Source organism: Carcharodon carcharias, chromosome 3 (assembly GCF_017639515.1).
Source record: "Carcharodon carcharias isolate sCarCar2 chromosome 3, sCarCar2.pri, whole genome shotgun sequence".
NCBI lineage: Eukaryota > Metazoa > Chordata > Chondrichthyes > Lamniformes > Lamnidae > Carcharodon > Carcharodon carcharias.
In genome coordinates, this window is record NC_054469.1 from 171,743,815 (window position 1) to 171,757,897 (window position 14,083).

General features: G+C 44.2%; 1 protein-coding gene across 4 annotated transcripts in view; it reads right to left on the reverse strand.

Annotated features, from left to right (window-relative positions):
• ankhb (ANKH inorganic pyrophosphate transport regulator b) overlaps positions 1–14,083 on the reverse strand; it is a 196,309-nt gene that overhangs the window by 72,919 nt on the left and 109,307 nt on the right. For 3 of the 4 annotated variants that reach the window (XM_041184499.1, XM_041184497.1, XM_041184496.1), the window contains exons 7-8: positions 12,806–12,898; positions 7,483–7,569 (exon numbers count right to left, since the gene is read on the reverse strand). In XM_041184499.1, the coding sequence (XP_041040433.1) occupies positions 7,483–7,569; positions 12,806–12,898 (180 nt within the window). The remainder of the gene's footprint in view (positions 1–7,482; positions 7,570–12,805; positions 12,899–14,083) is intronic. The other variant, XM_041184500.1, reaches the window with a different exon arrangement.

Consider the following 14,083-nt stretch of genomic DNA (forward strand, 5'->3'; position numbering starts at 1 on the left):
ATTGGCGAAACTGGTTCTCAGTCATCTGCAGAAATGACAAACGTCGTCTACAGGCCCTGGATCTAGTGAAATGCCAAAAGCAATGGCTCTCTGCGGATCGTCAGCTGCGTGCACAACAGGCCCTGCCGCCCCTTTATTTTGAGGGAGGTGCTCCTCCCTTTGCTGAGCTAGGCGTCTCCTCTGCACTCCTCCTTTCTTCTTCTTTGCTCACTTTAAGCCACGAGGCATTCTGCTAAATTACCAGGCTCCATGATCCTGATTTTTTCCTCCTTCAGGATCAAAGAGAGATGCATGGGTTAGCATATGTGTCCTAAGAGCCTCTCCTGGTTATGTCTGAAGGTCCCTCCACATGCTGGAGTGCTGGTCACCACTTGGATGGCCAGTGTGTAGTATGCTCATTGGCTGCCCGAAACCCCGCCCACCTCCACCCCACTCCACTTGACCAATTGGCAAGAGCTTCAGCCACTGGACTGCATGCTGTGCTCTCAGCTCAGGCGCAGGCATTTTTTAAACCCGCACTGCAAGATTGCACTGTTAGCTTGAACCATGGAGGAGACTGGTCCAAACCTCAATAAAGACAATGCAAGGGGCTTTTAGGGCCTCCACCAGTGATTCTGCCACGGGCACCTTTCGCCAGTAAATTCTCCAACTCCCAGTCGGCCAATTATTCTGCCACCCCCTAAAACACACAGGTGAAAAAGTTCTGGAGCATTTGGTGGCACTTTCATGCTTTTGCGTTTCTTCAATGGGCAAAAAAGCTTCAGAGGCCTAAATCCAAGCATGTCAGCAGAGCTGCTGCTGAATTGTCTCAGCTGGAGAAGAATGCTCACTTTTGACAAGCTTATCCAAGTTTGTGACAACAACCCTCATCGCCCCAACCTCACCCCAGCTCGTGCTTGTGTACCTCCTTCAGTCTGTGCTGCCTTGACCCCCACCATCCCGGCATGTTTTTAAGGATGTGGGCTTCACTGGGTGGGCCAGCATTTATTGCACATCTCTAGTTGCCCTTGCGGAGGTGGTGGTGAGCTGCCTTCTTGAAACACTGCAATCTATGTGGTGTAGGTAGAAGGGAGGGAGTTGCAGGATTTTCCAGCAACAGTGAAGCAACGGTGATATATTTCCAAGTCAGGATGGTGAGTGACTTGGAGGGGAACTTCCAGATGGTGGTGTTCCCATCTATCTGCTGCCCTTGTCCTTCTAGGTGGTAGTGTTCATGTGCTTGGAAGGTGCTGCCTAAGTGAATCTCTAAGATGCAGTGCAACTTGTAGATGATACACACTCCTGCCACTGTTCGTCAGTAATGGAGGGAGTGAGTGTTTGTGGATGGGGCGCAAAGCAAGCAGGCTGCTTTGTTCTGGATGGTGTCAAGCTTCTTGAGTGTTGTGGGAGCTGCACTCATCCAGGCTAGTGGAGAGTATTCCATCTCACTCCTGACTTGTGCCTTGTAGATGGTGGACCGGCTATGGGGAGTAAGGAGGTGAGTTACTCGCCACAGGATTTCTAGTCTCTGACCTGCTCTAGTAGCCACATATGGCTAGTCCAGTTCAGTTTCTGGTCAATGATAACCTCCAGGATGTTGATAATGGGGAATTCAGTGATGGTAATACCATTGAATATCAAGGGATGATGGTTAGATTCTCTCTTGTTGGAGATGGTCATTGCCTGGCACTTGTGTGGCAAGAATGTTACTTGCCACTTGTCAGCCCAAGCTTGGATATTGCTCAGGTCTTGCTGCATTTGGACATGGACTGCTTCAGTATCCGAAGAGTCGCGAATGGTGCTGAACATTGTGCAATCATCAGCAAACAGCCCCACTTCTGACCTTATGATGGAAGGAGGGTAATTGATGAAGCAGCAGAAGAAACTACCCTAAGGAACTCCTGCAATGATGTCGTAGAAATGAAATGACTGACCTCCAACAACCACAACCATCTTCCTTTGTGCTAGGTATGACTCCAGCCACGGAGAGTTTTTCCCCTGATTCCCATTGGCTCCAGTTTTGCTAGGGCTCTTTGGTGCCACACTCTGTCAAATACTTGATGTCAAGGGCAGTCACTTTCACCTCACCTCTGGAGTTCAGCTCTATTGTCCATGTTTGAAGCAAGGCTGCAGTAAGGTCAGGAGCTGAGTGGCCCTGGCAGAACTGAAACTGAGCATCAGCGAGCAGGTTATTGCTAAGCAAGTACGGCCTGATAGCACTGTCGATAACCCCTTCCATTACTTTACTGATGATGGAGAGTAGGCTCATGGGGTGGTAATTTGCTGGGTCAGATTTGTCCTGCTTTTTGTGTACAGGACATACCTGGGCAATTTTCCACATAGCTGGGTAGATGCCAGTCTTGTAGCTGTTCTGGAATATTTTGGCTAGGGGTGTGGCAAATTCTAGAGCACAAGTCTTCACTACTATTGCCAGAATTTTGTCAGGGCCCATAGTATACAGTGCCTTCAGCCATTTCTTGATATCATGTGGAGGGAATCAAATTGGCTGAAGACTGGCACCTGTGATGCTGGGAACCTCCGGAGGAGGCTGAGATGGATCATCCACTCGGCATTTCTGGCTGAAGATTGTAGCAAATGCTTCAGCCTTATCATTTGCACTGATGTGCTAGGCTCCTCCATCATTGTGGATGGGGATATTTGTGCAGCCTCCCTCCCTAGTGAGTGGTTTAATTGTCCACCACCATTCACGACTGGATGTGGTAGGACTGCAGAGCTTAGATCTGATCTGTTGGTTGTGGACACTTAACTCTAATACTTGCTGCTTATGCTGTTTGGCACACAAGTCGTCCTGCGTTGTATCTCCACCAGGTTGACCCCTCATTTTTAGGTATGCCTGGTGCTGTTCCTGATATGTCCTCCTGTATTCTTCATTTAACCAGCGTTGATCCCTAGCACGATGGTAATGGTAGAGCGGGGGATATGCCAGGCCATGAGGTTACAGATTGTGGTTGAGTACAATTTTGCTGTTGCTGATGGCCCACAGCGCCTCATGGATGCCCAGTCTTGAGTTGCTAGATCTGTTTGAAATCTATCCCATTTAGCATGGTGGTAGTGCCACACACGATGGAGGGTATCTTCAATGTGAAGACGGGACTTCGTCTTCACAACGACTCTGTGGTAGTCACTCCTACCGACACCATCATGGACAGATGCATCTGCACCAGGCAGGTTGGTGAGGATGAGGTCAAGTATGTTTATCCCTCTTGTTGGTTCCTTTACCACCCTCTGCAGACTCAATCTAGCAGCTATGTCCTTTGGGACTTGGCCAGCTTGGTCTGTGGTGGTGATAGCGAGCCACTCTTGGTGACGGACATTGAAGTTCCCCACTTGGAATACATTCGTCACTTTTGCTACTCTCGGTGCTTCCTCCAAGTGGTGTTCAACATGAAGGAACACTGATTCATCAGCTGAGGGGGGGGGGAGCATGGAGGGGGGGGTGCAGTATATGGTAATCAGCTGGAGGCTTCCTTGCCCATGTTTGACCTGGTGCCATGAGACTTCATGGGGTCTGGAGTCGATGTTGAGCACTCCCAGGGAAACTCCCTCCTGACCGTATACCACTGTGTCACCACCTCTGCTGGGACTGTCCTGCTGGTGGGACAAGACATACCCAGGGATGGTGATCGTAGTGTCTGGGACATGATCAGTAAGGTATGAGTCTGTGAGTATGACTATGTCAGGCTGTTGCATGACTAGTCTGTGAGGCAGCTCTCCCAATGCGCTTGTGTACTTTCTTCAGTCTGTGCTGCCTTGACCAACCCTCACCCCTCGGCCTGATGTGCACTGAGCCCTTGCCCCAGCACTGCACTGAAAGTCAGCGGGAAAAATGTGACTTGCCCGTGCCCACTCCGAAATGCGCAGTGCTTCTTCCTTGAGGTCCTATGGGCGATGCTTGCAAGCACTGCAAAAGGTTGTGTGTACTCACCTCTGAGCTCCTCTTGATGTTCAGGTCACCTGGGTGCACGCCTTTTAAAGGCAGCCATGAAGCATGCTATTCTGAAGTCACACCGACGCGGGCAGTAAATTTGAAATGGGGGATGATTCCGGCGAGCAGGGCTTATAATAAGATGCTAAAGTATTGAAATTAGGTTCCTGATGTGCAGCAGCAGGAAACGTGGCCCACCATTACCGGGTGGAGCAGATAATCAGAAACTGGTTTCATGACGACGTGAAACTAATTTTTGGCCTTCTCGCCATAATGTGGTCCCCCTGCCCACCATGATGTCCAATGCCAAAGGGACCGGTCGATTTCACCATATGTTAAAAATGTTATAAAAATATGAGTTGTTCTGATTTTTGACAGCCTTGTCTAATTCAGCATGATACCCTTCTGAACTTTGTCACCCCTCACTGGCTTCAAGTATATATCATGTGCTGATAAACTAGATTTTTAATTCTGTTTTTGCTGGACTGCTGCACAGACAGTGGCAAACAAAAAAAATTCCATACACTTGGCCATAAATTTTCTGAGATCTGCTCTTGCTCTGCTGCTATAATTTCATGGGGAGCAAACGAATGTCATACAAGTGTGTTAACGTATTTGTCATTGCTGCTGCACAGTATGATTTCACCTCTTCTTTGACATACCAGCACCAAGCCAATTTGGAATTGATGCTAGGAAAACAACATCAATGTTGCAAAGCCAAAATAACTTTGGATGTAAGTAATATTGAATGAAGGCTCTGCTAATTAACGTTAAGACTTGGCTCAAAAAGCTAAGGAGTGTCACTAAAAGACAGGTTGGATCAGCATGAGAAATGGAGAAGTTGCTGTTGCATTTTTAGCAAAACGTTCTACAGACTGTCATGTTTTTGACACACGAACGAGCTCTGAACAACAACACAAAAGAAAAACACTGCCGATGCTGGAAATCTGAAATATAAACAAAAAATGCTAGAAATGCTCAGCAGGCCTGGTAGCATCTGTAGAGCAAAACAGTGTCAGATCAATGACCTTCCATCAGTTTTGAACCATCCTGGTCCTTCTATGTTTTGGAACTAGTTGATGCTGATACTGAGCGTGAAGAAAAATATTTCAGCAACAATATTCTTCACATTAATGTCCAAAACTTGCAAATTTTCAAGTGTAAACTGTAAGTTGACTTTTCTGTCAAAAACATTTGTTTTTATTTGCATTCAATGTTGTTACTCAGGAAGTAACACATTTCCACCTACTAATCCCAAACCAAATTTCTCCTTTAACTCCTCTCATTTCCTCCAAATAAAAGGTGTGGCTATGGGAACCCGCATGGGCCCCAGCTATGCCTGTCTCTTTATGGGGTATGTGGAACATTCCTTGTTCCAGTCCTACTCCAGCCCCCTTCCACAACTCTTTCTCCGGTACATCGATGATTACGTTGGTGCTGCTTCATGCTCTCGTCGGGACTTGGAAAAATGTATTAATTTTGCTTCCAATCTCCACCCCTCCATCATTTTCACATGGTCCATCTCTGACACTTCCCTTCCCTTCCTTGACCTCTCTGTCTCAATCTCTGGTGATAGACTGTCCAACAATATCCATTACAAGCCTACCGACTCCCACAGCTACCTCGACTACAGCTCCTCACACCCCGCTTCCTGTAAGGACTCCATCCCATTCTCTCAGTTCCTTCGCCTCCGTTGCATCTGTTCTGATGATGCCACCTTCAAAAACAGTTCCTCTGACATGTCCTCCTTCTTTCTTAACCGAGGTTTTCCACCCACGGTCGTTGACAGGGCCCTCAACTGTGTCCGGCCCATCTCCCGCTCATCCGCCCTGACGCCTTCTCCTCCCTCCCAGAAACATGATAGGGTTCCCCTTGTCCTCACTTATCACCCCACCAGCCTCCGCATTCAAAGGATCATCCTCCACCATTTCCGCCAACTCCAGCATGATGCCACCACCAAACACATCTTCCCTTCACCCACCCTGGCAGCATTCTGTAGGGATCGTTCCCTCCAGGACACCCTGGTCCACTCCTCCATCACCCACTACTCCTCAATCCCCACCTATGGCACCTACCAATGCCCACGCAAAAGATGCAACACCTGCCCCTTCACTTCCTCACCATCCAAGGGCCCAAACACTCCTTTCAAGTGAAGCAGCATTTCATTTGCATTTCCCCCAACTTAGTCTACTGCATTCGTTGCTCCCAATGCGGTCTCTTCTACATTGGAAAGACCAAACGTAAACTGGGCGACCGCTTTGCAGAACCCCTGCGGTTTGTCCGCAAGAATGACCCAAACCTCCCTGTCGCTTGCCATTTTAACACTCCACCCTGCTCTCTTGCCCACATGTCTGTCCTAGGCTTGCTGCATTGTTCCAGTGAAGCCCAACACAAACTGGAGGAACAGCACTTCATCTTCCGACTAGGCACTTTACAGCCTTCCGGACTGAATATTGAATTCAACAACTTTAGATCTTGAACTTCCTCCTCCATCCCCACCCCCTTTCTGTTTCTTCCCCCTTCCTTTTGTTTTTTCCAATAGTTTATATAGATTTTTCTTTTCCCACCTATTTCCATTATTTTTTAAATCTTTTTGCCCTGCTAGTCTTTCTACCCTACCCCCACTAGAGCTGTACCTTGAGTGCCCTACCATCCATTCTTAATTAGCACATTCGTTTAAATAATATCACCACCTTCAACACCTCTGTGTTCTTTTGTCTGTGACATCTTTTGATTATCTGCTCCTATCACTGCTTGCTTGTCCCTACAACTACACCACCTCCCCCCCCACCACCTTAAACCAGCTTATATTTCACCCCTCTCCTTATATTCACTCAGTTCTGTTGAAGGGTCATGAGGACTCGAAACGTCAACTCAATATATTTTATATGCTTTGATGAGGTCCAACTTCTTCCTGGACTATAGTGCATCTCAAATCTTTCCTCACTACTCTTACACTTTACACTTTGGATTAGCTCTATTGACCTTTCTGTACTCTTTCAATGTAAGTAGTTTTCTTGTGGTGTGCCTAACAGAACTACGTATGATATTTGAAATGTGGTCTAACCAAGACATTGTAAAGTCATGGCATAACTTCTAAATGCCGATATGCTACTATTCTTACTATATATACTAGAACTCTATTAGTTTCACAACTTTAGACACCTGTCCACCATGATCCCAGGATCCTTTTTAAGTTAATTAATTTCTATGCACTGTCCTACAAATGTTGACCTGTGCACCAGTGCTGTATTTTGTTTATCATCTGTTTTCCCAATGACACAATACCCAGAATCCTTTTGCACATTTGTTTTGGCTGTTTTCTACATCTCTACTGCTCTTACTATTTTGCATCATTAGCAAATATCACAAGTTTACTCTGTTGATTTTATCTTCCTGGTCAAATGTTTCAATAAAAATCTAATCCATGCATACCTGTTGCTTGAATCCCAAGGATACAGTAAATGGAATTTATGAAAGATATCAAACAATGTCTCCCAACATTGTCAAATTAGCTTAGGAACAACATGAGAGCATTCTGGAGGTTGTATACTCACTGTGACCGAGACAGCCAAACAGGTGAAAGTAAACCTCTTGATATGTGACTTGTTGATGATGTGCCCGAGTTTATTGCTTGGATTGTTCTGTAATAAATTTTTTAAAAACTCAAGTTGCTAGCTTAATTTTACATTAATAAAATCCAAGATTTAAAATATCTATTCTTGTAAAAACTGAAATAGTATTTTTTTTGGTCAATGATAACGAAAATTGTTTTTATATTTACGATTTTTGAAAATTCAATTTTGCTAGTGGCAAAATTATCAGAATACAATTGTAATAGTGACCCTTTAATGTTGCTCAAGAAGTTAGACAGCTATTTGGCCATCATAATTGTCAAGAAGCTCGACTACTTAGTGCTATAATGTGCAATTACTGGAAAAAATATTTGAACACCTGCAGGGAGCAAATTAATTTTCTCAGAAGTCCCTGAAGGTGTTGGTAAGCAAGTTGGTAACTGTGATGGCAACATTTTTGGTTGGAGAAGAACAGACTGTGGCATTCAAAGTTTGAATCTTGGAATTATAGTGTCAGAGTTGTATCCGTAACACTCAGTTCTTGGCAGGAAATCTGGAAAAGCAACATACTCGAACAAAAATGTAAGGCAGGTGTTGCTGCAAGGCACCTGTATGGACATGAAGAAATGTAGCAATATTAAAAATGCAAAAAATTGATTTACTTAAAAGAGAGAAACGTTAGTAGGAATTCAGCAATTAAGTTTTTATGGAGTACCTTTTGCTTCAATCATTAATTTTACCAAAATGGTAGAATTGAGAAAACATCACTGCAGGGTGAGAAATAGCATATTGCATAGGAAATGCAGTCCGTCACCTCATTGCTATATATTTTGATGTAATTACAGAATTCTGAATCCTAACTTCTGATACTGGACGAGTGGAAACAGTGCAGCCCGGGACAGTTTGAGTTCATCTGTGTGATGCTGCTGCTGATAGGAGCTGTATGTATGTGTTTTGAGTTTCAGAGCAATTAACACTTCCTGTACAGGAAGCCAGCAACCAGATTGGGATTTTGAACATTTTCTTTTACATTTGGCTCAATTTGCGTGGGGAGGGGATGGAAAGAAACAATAGAACTAAAGTTGTGGTGAACAATAAATGTTGGCCTTGTCAGCAATGCACAGATCTCATTTATATAAAATGATAAAAAATGATTGCAGTGGATTTTTCACCTCTGCATTCCAGCAAAGGTCTTGATATATGGATGCATACATCATTACGAGGTTGAGATTTTTGCTAAGCTATTTTCTAATAAAAATTGCACCTTTTTTAAAATTGGATCATACACAACATTGAGAACTTAAGACACTGGCTTCACTGGGCAGTTATTCTGACCTTTAAGCCATTTGTTTTTACTGCACCAGCCTGGTCTGGCCTACATGTGACTCCAGATTCACAGCAACATGGTTGGCTCTTAACTTCCCTCTGAAATGAAATTCCAAGCTCCTCAGTTCCATCACATCACCACAGAAATCACTGTGGATGTGCCTAAACCACATAGACTGGCAGAGGTTCAGAAGGGGGCTCACCACCACCTTGTCAAGGGCATTTTGGGAGGGGCAACAAATGCTGGCTTTGCCTGTAATGTTCCAACCCAAGATTGAATTTTAAAAAATACATCTCAAAATTCAGACTGATTCATGTATTTTAGTAAGTTTTCAAAATAAAGGGCTAATTGTCCTTTATTGTAGAAAATAACAAAAACAAAGGTATAAGAAATTTGTTTCCTGGTATGTGCTTTTTGTTTCCTATTGTATAATCTGTATACAAAAAAAAATGAGCAGCCAGTTAGGATGTAGCTGTTAAAAATATGCCTTTCACATCTCCCAAACAGCTATAACCAGTGTAAGTAATGAATTAACTACTGAGGTGTGAAAATAGCATGAAAAAAATGTGGGCTTCGCTGACTGGGCCAACATTTATTGGTCATCCCTAATCGCCCTTGAGAAGGTGGTGGTGAGCTGCCTTCTTGAATCACTGCAGTCCATGTGGTTTAGGTACACCCACAGTGCGGTTAAAAAGGAAGTTCCAGGATTTTGACCCAGCAGCAGTGAAGGATCTGTGATATATTTCCAAGCCAGGATGGTGAGAGACTTGGAAGTGAACTTCCAGGTGGTGGTGTTCCCATGTACCTGCTGCCCTTGTCTATCTAGATGGTAATGGCTGTGGGTTTGGAAGGTGTTGTTGAAGGAGCCTTGGTGAATTCCTGCAGTGCATCTTGTAGATGGTACACACTGCTGCTACTGTGCGTCATGATGGAAGGAGTGAATGTTTGTGGGTATGGTGCCAATCAAGTGGGCTGCTTTGTCCTGGACAGTGTCAAGCTTCTTCAGTGTTGTAGGAGCTGCACTCATCCAGGCAAGTGGGGAGTATTCCATTATACTCCTGACTTGTGCCTTGTAGATGGTGGACAGGTTTTGGGAGTCAGGAGGTGGGTTACTCACACGATTCCTAGCCTCTGACCTGCTCTTGTAACCATGTATTTATATGGCTAGTCCAGTTCAGTTTCTGATCAATGGTAACACCCCCAGGATGTTGATAGTGGGGGATTCAGCAATGGTAATGTCATTGAACATTAAGGGGCGATGGTTGGATTCTCTTCTTGGAAACGGTCATTGCCTGACACTTGTGTGGTGCGAATGTTACTTGCCACTTGTCAGCCCAAGCCTGGATATTGTCCAGGTCTGGCTGCATTTGGACATGGGCTGCCTCAGTATCTGTGTCGCCGCGAATGGTGCTGAACATTGTGCAATCATCAGCGAACATCCCCAACTTATGATGGAAGAAAGGTCATTGATGAAGCAGCTGAAGGTGGTTGGGCCAAGGACATTACCCTGAGGAACTCCTGCGGTGATGTCCTGGAGCTGAGATGACTGACCTCCAACAACCACAACCATCTTCTTTTGTGGTAGGTATGACTCCAACCAGCAGAAAGTTTCTCCCCGATTCCCATTGACTCTAGTTGTGCTAGGACTCCTTGAAGTCACACTGTGTCAAATGTGGCCTTGATGACAAGCTCTCTTGTCCATGTTTGAACCAAGGCTTTAATGAGATCAGGAGCTGAGTGGCCCTGGGGGAACCCAAACTGGGCATCAATGAGCAGGTTATTGCTACACAAGTGCCACTTGATAGCACTGTTGATGCCCTTTCCATTACTTTACTGATGTTGGCGAGTAGACTGATGGGGTGGTAATTGGCCGGGTTGGATTTGTCCTGCTTTTTGCGTACAGGACATTCCTGGGCAATTTTCCACATAGCTGGGTAGATGCCAGTGTTGTAGCTGTACTGGAACAATTTGGCTAGGTGCACAAGTTCTGGAGCACAATTTTTCTGTACTATCAGGGCCCATAGCCTTTGCTGTATCCAGTGCCTTCAACCGTTTCTTGATATCACGTGGAGTGAATTGAATTGGCTGAAGACAGATATCTGTGATGCTGGGTACCTCAGGAGAAGGCCAAGATGGATCATCCACTTGGCACTCCTGGCTAAAGATTGTAGCAAATGCTTCAGCCTTATCTTTTGCACTGATGCGCTGAGCTCCTCCATCGTTGAGGATGAGAACATTTGTGGAGCCTCCACCCCCAGTGAGTTGTTTAATTGTCCACCACTAATCACAACTGGATGTGGCAGGACTGCAGAGCTTAGATCTGAGCTATTGGTTGTGTGATCGCTTAGCTCTGTCTATCACTTGCTGCTTATGCTGCTGGCACACAAGTAGTCCTGTTTTATAGCTTCACCAGGTTGACACCTCATTTTTAGGTATGCCTGGTGCTGCTTCTGGCATGCCCTCCTGCACTCTTCATTGAACCAGGGTTGATCCCCTGGCTTGTTGGTAACGGTAGAGCGGGGTATATGTCAGGCCATGAGATTACAGATTGTGTTCGAGTACAAATCTGCTGCTGCTGATCGCCCACAGTGTCTCATGGATGCCCAGTCTTAAGTTGCTGGATCTGTTCAAAAACGATCCCATTTAGCAGAGTGGTAGTGCCACACAACACGTTGGAGGGTATCCTCAAGGCTAGACTTCGTCTCCACAATAACTGTGCGGTGGTCACTTCTACTGATGCTGTCATGGGTAGATGCATCTGCGGCAGGCAGGTTGGTGAGGATGAGGTCAAGTATGTTTTTCCCTCATGTTGGTTCCCTCAACACCTACTGCAGACCCAGGCTAGCAGCTATGTCATTTAGGTCTCCGCCAGCTTGTTCAGTAGTGGTTCTACCAGTGCTACTGAGCCACTCTTGGTAATGGACATTGAAGTCCCCCACTTAGAGTACATTCTGTACCCTTGCCACCCTCAGGTGCTTCCTCCAAGTGGTGTTCAACATGGAGGAACACTGATTCATCAACTGAGGGAGGGCAGTACGTGGTAATCAGCAGGAGGTATCATTGCCGATGTTTGATCTGATGCCATGAGACTTCCATCACCTCCCCTAAGCCCATTTCATCTGCTTTGGTAGATCCACTGCCTAGGATCATTTTATTTTATGAGCAATGTTTCTCCTAGGTACCCCAGCTGCATCTCCTCAAACACCTGCTATCTTCTTATTACAGCCTTTTGATCTCCGCATTTCTGAAGTATTTGTGCCATGTATACTCTTCTGTCTGACTGTATGTCCAAAGTAGCAGTGTTCAGAGGCATCCATTCTTGATTGATCACAAACTAGAGGGCCCATGTATCTGTCAAGACTGGGATAACAAGACAAGCTGCATAATCTCTGATTGTTGGCTAATTAGATTCTTGACTTCCATGTGTTTCTGTCAAGAGATTGCTTAATGGCCCTGTATTGTATAACAAACAGTGCTAGTTGCTGAAGAAATTCTATAGGGATACTATATGCTTCCATTAGTCCTCTATTAAAATATTGAAATCTTTTCTTTTGTAAAACGGCCTCACCAATTTGATCATGAGCAATTAACATAATTGTTAAAAACGTACTCTAATTTGGCCATGAACATGGACTTAACAATCCTCAACAAACAGATTTTCACAAACACATTTTTACCTGAGAGTGGCTGCAATAAAAAACAGAGAAACACTCATTACTGGTTCACTGGTCTTACCCACTTTTTGGTTAAGCAATAGTCACAAAACGAAAATATAACGCTTCAAAATACTCCTTTAGAGGCTAAACTAAACTTTCTTTAACGAAAAAAATTGCATCATTGCTAGTTGTACCCAAAATACATGAACAAATAAACTTGCGTACTGTACACTCATGGTGACCTGCTTCTCGAGTATCCCATGTTAACAAATATGTTTTATTTTTGTTTGACAGTTCATCCGTTTGTCATGCTCAGCATTACCTTGTCAAAAGCAGGGTAAACAGCTCGGAGCTCAGTCAGCCAGCCATACGGCATGTGGCCCACTGGATATGTAGCCGTTAGAACAGCAACAGCCTTAAAGTGAAAAGAAAGCAGAAATAAATTATCAGTAAATTCACAAAAAAGCTGTATGTAGAACTTCCTCGTATATCCAGATACCACTGTAAATAAGGGATAATTTTCAGTTTGATTGCAGGTGATTACCCACCCGAAATATACCCTGTTTGATTTTCCAGTTCCTGATATCCATGAGGGAAGTGATGAAGAAATTTCCTCCACTAAATTAAGCATTAGTCACTCACTTAATAGTTGCATGGACTGCAGATTAGTTGATATCAATGAACTGCAGGCAAAACAACAAATCAGGCCTGCAGTGACCTTTGATTTCTCTGAAGGTTGGTGATAGGTCAGAAGCATTAGACTAGTCTGTTACTACCTTCCTAATGAAGCACAACCTCCTCATGCATTGTTCAAGTGTAGAGATGTTTGTCGTGGCTTGTACACTTTATTGGAAGGATAAGTGTGGTTCCAAGCACTCCTCTTGCTGAGTAGCCATTCTTGTTTCCTTTCCCCTCCTACTTTTCCTCTAACCATAACAAATATAGTTCTGTGCTCAGGAGGAATATCCAACTTGCAAATGATACAGTTGCTTGCAACAGTGCCATATAAAAGTCACTCCTGTAAACCCTCTTTGCATGTGCACACTGCCTCTAATTATCAAAAATTACCTTCTTCAGGGATAAACAAGTATCCACAGGCAGCAAAACTACCCCCATTTACTCTATTCCTATTTTCCTGCCCTTTTCCTATTTCCTTTCACACTAATAATTTTGAAATACTTACCAATTTAAAAATGTTGCAATCTCAACTTCAGCATGCAGTCTAAATAAGTGAATCAGAATTCATTATAGTACTGCTTTAACACAATTACACAGGAACTGTTACATCACAGCTACATTTCTAAATGCCATGAGGATACTTGATTTATAATTAGTGTGATAGCTATGCTGTTCCAAATTATTTCTCACATGCTTGAGCAGCACGTCAGATGCTCAATCTTCCAAAACATCAACAGAAAATTATTTATAGAGGGGCACAAACATCATGAAAGAATGGTTGACTTTGGGAAGACAAAAGAAGCAGAGGAGCTGTAACCACACATCTGTATCTCACAATAGTGATCTGTGTGTGATGGTGCAATTTGAGGAAATATATAGTTGTAAACAAAATTAATTTAAAAAATGGTTTGCTTAATTATTT